The 8,843-nt window shown below is 45.1% G+C and overlaps 1 protein-coding gene across 1 annotated transcript in view; it reads right to left on the bottom strand.

Moving 5' to 3' along the window:
- Positions 1 to 8,843, bottom strand: part of LOC138965703 (receptor-type tyrosine-protein phosphatase epsilon-like) — a 70,000-nt gene that overhangs the window by 57,286 nt on the left and 3,871 nt on the right. The window contains exons 2-3 of the mRNA XM_070337878.1: positions 8,220 to 8,312; positions 7,318 to 7,416 (exon numbers count right to left, since the gene is read on the bottom strand). Of these exons, the coding sequence (XP_070193979.1) occupies positions 7,318 to 7,416; positions 8,220 to 8,312 (192 nt within the window). The remainder of the gene's footprint in view (positions 1 to 7,317; positions 7,417 to 8,219; positions 8,313 to 8,843) is intronic.

The following is an 8,843-nucleotide window of genomic DNA, read 5'->3' as shown; positions in this document are numbered from 1 at the left end:
GAATCATAAACCTACCTAAGAAGTCAGACAAACGCAAGGGAGGCTACTGCCTTGTATTGGAAATGTTGGGCGTCTTTTCCTGCTTTCGTAACTTTGCTGCTCTTACTTTTATTTTTCAGTAACTGGTTCTTTTTCTCAGACAAAATAAGGCATTTATAATGAAAAAAGAACAAAAATATACGGTTGAAACAGATCACCAACAAAGGCTAACAAGTTCAGTGGAGTTGCCAGTTCGAAGGAACAGCGAAGAATCCGTCCCAGTTACTTCCTCAGTCGTACTCTTTTTGACTGTTCGATTTGGCAATTCTGAACGATGGCAGGAACTGAAGTGCGCCAGGCAGTATCAGCAAAGTCCTCTGGCTCATGTTCTGTGCCCAAGAAAGCTTCCAGGTATTTGTCGGTATCGGCGGATTGCATAATAATGTTGTCGAAACTCAGTCTTGCTTACGACAAATCCAAAATGGCGTCCTCCGACGGCGCTGTGACTGTGAAAGAAGCTGAAAGTTGTTCGGTTGATGTTGAATGGCTACGACTAAGAAAGGTGGACAATGGTTCATGCAGGTGCGAACTGTTTAAATCGGCTGCTCATTTCCTGCCTTTTTGTGAGTGATGTGCGCTGAAACACTGCAAGAGATCTCACAGTTTTCTAAGTACTGCCACTACTGGTACTTTCAAGGTCAGCTTTGTTTATGGCTGTTCCAACTACCTCAATCGGTAAGATTGTAACATTCTTTTCTACTACTTCTCTGTTAAAGCTGGGTGGGAACAGTTTCATTTTATTCATTGCACAGCTTAATCTTTCTGATTCAATTACTTTTCTTTTATAAATTTGTGATTTAAAAAAAAGGGAGACATTTGTTTTATTCAGGTGAGATTTTATTCTTTAAAATTAAATTTGATAAACTACTTCCTGCGCGATATCAAATTCGCTGGGAACTTCCTGCGCGATGTCAATTGATATACAGTTCCTAGTTGACCAATGACAACAGCATGTTTTGTCATGTGATCAGTAAAAATGCGATAAGAAATGATATCTTCTCCTGAAGATTAAAGAATGATGCCTAGAAGTAGAAATGTAATGCTGACTAGAAATGTTTAACTTTACATTCAATTTCAACAAGAAAAGTGTTCTCACTCCAGATCTCATGAAGTAATGCTTCAGCCTTATGAATTTTGAAAGTAGAAATTAGTGTACTTATCTTCCCTTCTCATTAAAGAAAAACAAAACAAAACTGAATTTACGTGTTACCCAAAAATACTGTGAAATGATGCTAAACAGCAATGTGAAATAAAACGACACAATAGGCACTTGACGGAAAATCTTGAAAATAAAATGTCTGCACAGGCACCAGAAATAAAATGATTTTACAAAACATCAGTCAGTTCAACGTTCAAGTCAGAACAAAATCTTGCAGTTTGGTAGGTAAATGTTTTTCCCTGTGCGAACGACGTGGAGTTGGTGCGACGTTAGTATGTGTGTTTTGTGCGTTTTGGTTTTGCTTGTTGTGTGCATGTTGCGAGTTTGGTTCATCTGTGTGAGGAAGAGTAACAGCTTCAGTTTCAGCTTCGGCGTCAGCTTCAGCGTCATTTGTTTCTGAAGGAGTTGGATGTCTGGGGGAGCGTTTGAAGAAACTGCTGTTTCGCGTGATTATCTTGTTTCCTCGGCACGCAGAGATCATAGAACCGTTCTTTGACACAACAGTTGGGTTGAATGGAGGAGTAGACTTCTTAATGGAAGTGTCCTTGATGAGAACAGAATCACCAATCTGAAGGTTGCTTGGTTTGACATAGTTCTTGTTGTCTGCGTAGAGCTTCATCTTGCCTTTGGCGCGGGCATCCTGTTGTCTCATCTTTGCGTCCGCTGGCTGCTGCGGCGGGAGTTGTGGTAGTCTGTTCTTGATGTTGCGACCAAAGAGGGCAGTAGCAGGGGCGACACCAGTTGTGCAGTGTGGAGTTGTTCTGTAGTCAAGAAGAAACTTGTACATTTCCTGTTTCCAGTTCAGCTGTTGTGCATGGGCGGCTTTGACAGTCTTCTTGATGGTACGCATAAAGCGTTCCGTTTCTCCATTTGCACGGGGACACAGGGGGGTGATCTTCCTGTGCTTGAACGCGGTGTGTGTTGCGTATGTCGCGAACTCGTGGCTGTTGAATGGTGGGCCATTGTCTGTCTTCAGAACATCGGGTATGCCGTATTCTGCGAAGATCTTGTCGAGACGTGGAATCACACTCCGGCTGGATGTTGATTGCAAAATGTCAACAACGGTGAATCTGGAATATTCATCTGTGATGACAAGGAGAATGTTTCCGTTGGGTACGTCTCCGAAATCAGCACTCAGTTCAGACCAAGGTGCTGTGGGCAGTGGAGACATCTTCAGCGGTTCTCTGGCTGGTGTGGGAGTGGAGATTTGACAGGTTAAGCAGTTTTTCACCGCTTTCTCAACAGTCTCTTGCATTCCTCGGAACCAAACCTTTTCTCGAAGCAGGGCGACTGTCTTGACGATGCCTTGATGTCCAGTGTGAGCGACTTTCACAGCTTGAAGATGAAGAGACTCTGGGAGAACGATGCGTGTACTCTTGAGTAGAACTGATGCGTTGTGACTGAGTGAGAGTTCTGAACGACACAAGTAGAGGGTTCTGAAAGTTTTTGTGTCAACGTCGTCTTTGGCTTCCCAGTCACTGGTAAGGATTGCGTTGATCACTGCCGTAAGGGTGACATCTTTCGCTGTTTCTGAGATGACTGTGTCTAACGTCATGGCTTTTGGAGTGGACGTGTCGACAACGTAGTGAAGATACTCTTCTGCGATCTTCTCTTCTCTGCTGCTGGGATGCTGTTGGACTGGATGTCGACTCAGATAGTCGGCGGGGTTGTCGAAACCAGATCGGTACTGAACAGTCATTTCGTAGGGCTGTGTTCTCAGTACCCAGCGTTCAACACGAGCAGAGAGTTGAGCACGAGGGTTGTTGAACATGCTGACCAAAGGCTTGTGGTCAGTGTAGACAGTGAATGTAGCACCAAACAGGTAGATGTGGAAATATTCACAGGCCCATGTGATGGCGAGTGCTTCACGTTCTGTCTGTGAATATCTTTGTTCTGTTGGAGTGAGCGCTCGGCTTGCAAACTGGATGATGCGCTTGTCTTGGGTCAGGACTGCAGAGATGCCTACAGGACTGCCGTCGGTGGAGATCTCTGTCGGTTTTCCTGGATTGAAGTAAGCAAGAGTCGTTGCTTTGCTGAGTTCTGCTTTCAGCGTTCCGAGGGCTGCGTCATGCTTTTCATTCCACGACCATGGTGTTGTCTTCTTTGTCAGCAGACGGAGTTCATGGGTGAGTGTTGCATAGTTTGGAATGAAGTGTGCACCACAGAAGTTCATCATGCCGAGAAGACTTCTTACTTCAGATGCGTTGGTTGGTGTTGGCAGTTCAAGAATGGTCTTGAGCTTGTCTTGGCTTGGGGTGATGCCGTCTTCCCCGAAGATATGACCAAGGAACTCAAGCGACTTCTTGTTGTACTCACACTTGTCAGTGTTGAGAGTGAGGTCTTTCTCACGGAGACGCTGCATGAGAGCGCGTAGGTTGTTGTCATGGTCTTGCTGTGACGTACCGTAGCAGAGAATGTCGTCACTGATGTTTACGACACCCTTGAGGCCAGACAGTACTTGCCTGATGGTTTCTTGGAAGATCTCGCTTGCGGAGTTCACACCAAAGAAGAGGCGTCGGTATCTGTAGAGACCAAGATGTGTGGAAAACGTCGTGATGTAGCGTGACTCCTCAGCTAGTTCTAGCTGGTTGTAACCTTGGTTCAGGTCAAGCTTGCTGAAAACTTTAGCACCTGCGAGCATGGTTTTCAGTTCATCAAGTGTTGGGGTAGCATGACGTTCTCTCCTGATGGCCTTGTTTGCAGAACGCATGTCGACGCACACGCGTACCTTGCCTGGAGACTTGGGTTTAGGCACCACAACTATAGGAGATACCCATGGATTTGTTCTTCCACATGCTTGCGGACATGAAAGGGAACACGACGGTAGTGCTGAGCGACAGGCTATACCGTCTGGTCGATGTGGAGTTTGATCTGTCGATCATTGAGTTTACCAAGCTGGTTCTCTTGCTGAGTTTTGTGCTCGATGCAGTGGACGGTGGTCAGCAGCTTGAGTGTTTGCGAGGTTGACCAGCTCAGGATGGGTTTCTCATTGCCTGGAACAACACATATCGTGGCTGAGCAGGATGCTATGTCAGTGTGTAGTTCAGCGCAAAACTGTCCAAACGCACGGATGGAGTGTTGATTGCCGTACGCAGAGATTCTCACGTTTGACGGGCTGAGCGCTGGCTTGGGTGTAAGACTTTCATAACCTGTCCGTGATAGCAGATTGACTGAAGCTCCGGAATCAGCAAGGAAGGTTGTCTCTTGTCCGTTGAGGTAGACCTTGAAGCGTGGCAGTTGATTCGAGTTGCCGTTTGCAGTGAAGACGTACTCAGTGTCTGCGTCATTGCCGTCGTCGATGAACGAAGCGTCGTTGTTGTCACATTCACCATGTTGCTCAACGTGGTGAACAGGTTTGGGCTTGTGCTTGATAGAGCGAGGCTGTTGGGAGGAGGAGGAAGAGAATGCACTGTCCCTTCCACTGCCTGTCCCTGATCTTGCCGTGTTGCGTGGACTGGAACGGCAGACGGATGAGAAGTGGTTGAATTTTCCACAGGAGCGGCACTGTTTGTTGAAAGCAGGGCACGAATGCTGTCCCTTCTCATGCGGCCATGTACCACCACAGTTCTTGCATTGCTCGGTTGGCTGGTTATGACGGTGTGAGGCTTGACTACGGCGGGGCTGGTGATGACGTCGATCAGGCTGATGCTGGCTTGATGTAGCTGAACGATGGAGTCGGTTAACTGCAACGTCTTCATGCATTTTTCTTGAGTAAGAAGCAGTCAACTCCAATGTGCGGGAATACTGCAGGAGGTCAGACAGTGTTATTCCTGGGTTGCTCAGGCCCTTCTCTCGCACCTTGTTCACTTTGCAACCGGTTATCAGCTGCGATTTAATTTCAGACTCAATGTTGGCAAAGTTACAGAGAGAGGTATGTCGTTTCAGCTGTTGATAAAAAATGTCAACACTGTCAGATGTTTGCGTGAGCTGTCTGAAGGTAAAAACCTGATACTCTCTGTTGATCTGTGGGTTAAAATGTTCATTGATACGATCAACAAGTTTCTGGAAGTGAGTCTCACCATCCCGAGGGGTCAGATCAGCAGCTGGAAAAGAGTCTACAATGTCATTCAGATCGTTCCCAGCGTACGTAAGCAGCAACGCTTTCTTCCTCTTGTCGTTGGCAATGTTGAATGCAACGAACAGATTCTCTAGTCTTACGATCCACTTGCTCCATCTGATAGACACGCCATCAGACGAACAGTCAAACGAAGGATAAGTAGGTAGTGCAGATAACTGTTCAGCCATGTTGGAAGTTGATAAGCACGTGGCAAGTCAGAAAAGTGAGATTACAAAGTTCTTGCACAAGGTAGAGCCGATGTGTACGTGGAATAATTTACCTCGTCGCCAATATGATGTCTGTGATGAAAGTGGATACACGTTCACCATGCATGTATACGATAAAGCCGACAAACGATGGTTTGAGGGGGCAAGCTGTGTTTATTGTCAGCCATGAAGATGATCAGTGTATGTAACAAGGGAACTAACTCTCGTTAGTTACTTAACACATCTATAGCAGTTGCTTCCCTTAGATCGTAATAGATTCTCAAACACTACAGGTTAGGGGGAGTCCCATATTGGTTGGGACGAGAAAGAATTTACCCGATGCTAACCAGCATGTCGTAAGAGGCGACTAACAGGTTCTGTTTCTTCTTTTACCCTTGTTAAAGGCAGAGTAAGCCTCCCGTAAACCATCACAGATACGGTCAGGCTTTTACACACAGTACAAACACCCTTTCATTTAAACACTCACCAATTGAGAACATCCTAGGTGCCCTCCGTAAAGAGCGAACAATTTTCAAAGAATTTATTTTTGCGTGGTTTATCTTACCCCTGAGCCATCGTGAACCCGTGTGATCCAGTTTTCCCCCTTTTCACAATGCAGTCGTCATAGTTAGTCATTTGAATGCGACTCGACGTGAGCTTATCTACAATAGCACGTTTTTTTATGCACGAAACAACGGCTGTGGTTCACAAGAACTCTAGCGATGGCTTTTGACTGTTGAGAGGAACGGCGATTTGCACTGATAAACCGGGCCGTCGTCTGCTACGACCCTTGCGTGACCCTGCTTCCGGGCTTTTCTTTTTTTAAACTTTCACAACTTCGAATTGTTCTGATCTTGTCTTGATGAAAAACGAATTCTTTTATGATTAAAGAATGTTTGTGTAACAAGCTGTCAATTTATTATTTAGATTGTAAAAGTTAGGTCTAGCGCAAAAACGAGGCGCCATTCTTCTTCAGGGCCAAGTCCACGAAAATAATTTCTTGGAAAATGTCTCACGCTCGACAGAAAGCAGCCAGGATGTTCCCGTTCGGTGAGCGTTCAAATGGAAGTATGCTTGTACTGTATTTAGACGCTCGGGGAGCTCTGTGATGGTTTACGGGAGGCTTACTGTGCCTTTAAGTGTTTCTTGTATAGAATATAGTCAATGTTTGTAAAGATTTTAGTCAAGCAGTATGTAAGAAATGTTACGTCCTTTGTACTGGAAACTTGCATTCTCCCAGTAAGGTCATATATTGTACTACGTTGCAAGCCCCTGGAGCAATTTTTTTATTAGTGCTTTTGTGAACAAGAAACAATTAACAAGTGGCTCTATCCCATCTCCCCCCTTTCCCCTATCTCATCTCCCCCCCCCCCCCCTTCCCCCGTCGCGATATAACCTTGAATGGTTGAAAACGACGTTAAACACCAAATAAAGAAAGATATATTAAAACGTGACACACACACACACACACAGATATCCTGAGGCCCATTGATGCATAGCGTCACCCCTAAAATGTACTCATGGACTGAGCTGTAAGCGATTGGACTCGTCTGCTTTGGTCAGTGCGGGTATGGAGGGCTGTTCCAAGTACAAAGCGACTGTTCGCATGATCGCCCCTAACATGCATGCATGGACTCGGCCGTCAGCGAAGAGATGGGTCCATTTACTTGAAAAAGGGTAGAGAGGGTAGAATTGAGTTCGCTGCGAACAGTTCGCCGCGAACATAGCGTTGCTTACAACATAAAAACTGTTTGTCTCTTCGCGAACAGAACGTCCGCTCTATGCAACGCACCCCTGTTCTAAATCCACAAACGTCTCCATATCCAGGCAAGTAAAGTTTGCGTGCGATGACTCACCTTCACAGTTGCCGTCATCACGCTGACAGGTAGGACCAGCACAGTGGGCAGAACAGTTATGATGGCACAACTCAGGACCCCAAAATCCTTCCTTGCAGCCTGAGAAGACAAAAGAACATTGTGAGAGCCTTACACCTTTCGAGAATCTTCGGAATACGAAGAATTATTATTTTGTTACTGCTATTCGGGACTGTGGCACCATGTGCAGGTTTTGCAGAGTACACGACCAGATAGGCAGATATCAAAGCCTAAAACATGTCAACGTTATACATGTACACAGAAACGAGGGGACAAAGCTGAAGTTGATAACTACTGGTGGGCATTCCAATACACAATACAGCATAGGGTACCTTATTGTATCGTATACACACATCTAGTCCTAGCTAGGTGGACATTGTACCTTTGACGATATATTAACCTAGTCTCATGAGGCTTAGCTCATTAAATTATTGGCTGTTTTCATCCTCTAAAATATGAGTTGCCATTGCGCCTCATTATACCCACTATAGGCTTGTTCATGCTTGTGTGTATTTTTGTTTTCCAGGCACTTTGTGTTTAGGGGTTTCGTTCTTGCTCGTGTGCACACAGGGGTGTTAAGACGCCGAGGTTAGTTTGTGCAAGCATTTACTGGGGAAATACAATTCCTCGCAGAACATGTGGGTCAAATCTGTTGCGGTTCTGAACCGGACCTGCTATCATCCTGTCAATATGATGACAGTAAACCAGTGTAAAACTCTACAGCACATAAGGTTGACAGAGGTATGTCGCTTTGGTAGCAAATGCAAACGCCAACAGCGAATACATACTGGAACAACAACAACAACAACAACAACAACAACAACAACAACAACAAGCAAACACCAGTTAGCCATTGCTAACTCTGAGACGAGGCTTTTACTTACGTGTGCAGAAACCACTTGTCATGTTACACCCTTCATCGCAGTTCTTGTCACAAGGAGACGAACAATCCAGTCCATAAAATCCATCTTTGCAAACTGAAAAGATGTGCATGGATTGGACATCTTTATTTCAACAGCTTACAAATAGAATCAAAACGCATAGCTCAGCAGCCGAATTAAAGCTGTATGCATATTCATCAGGACAGCAGAACAGAGCCACAACAGTGGCTGAGTTGGGTTGCAGTTTTGCATGTTTTGGCAAGTAACAAGAACAATATCCTTGTATAATTGCATACAACGTTTTGTCATCATTTTCACGAGTTTCCATTCACAAGCACCTGGGAAATAAATGTCATGTTCCCCGGGGAATAAATCCCCGGTTACCATAGTTGCAGGAAGCCCTATTACATGGATAATCAAAAGCAAACCCAATAGAAACGCTCGAGGATTCTTCGGCTCTTTTCATTGGCGTTTCCCCAGACCTAAACAGACGACACTGCTTCGCCAAGTTCCAAATACGAACTGGCAAACTGGCAAATGTAAACAAAAAACAAAACTACCTCATCAAAGGTCATACATTTATGCTTTATCGCAAACAAATGAAACCTATCGATATGTTTTATCTTC

This window comes from Littorina saxatilis, linkage group LG4, assembly GCF_037325665.1.
Source record: "Littorina saxatilis isolate snail1 linkage group LG4, US_GU_Lsax_2.0, whole genome shotgun sequence".
In the NCBI taxonomy this organism is placed as follows: domain Eukaryota; kingdom Metazoa; phylum Mollusca; class Gastropoda; order Littorinimorpha; family Littorinidae; genus Littorina; species Littorina saxatilis.
Note: the sequence above shows the minus strand (reverse complement) of the source record. Positions and strands in the feature narration are given on the sequence as shown.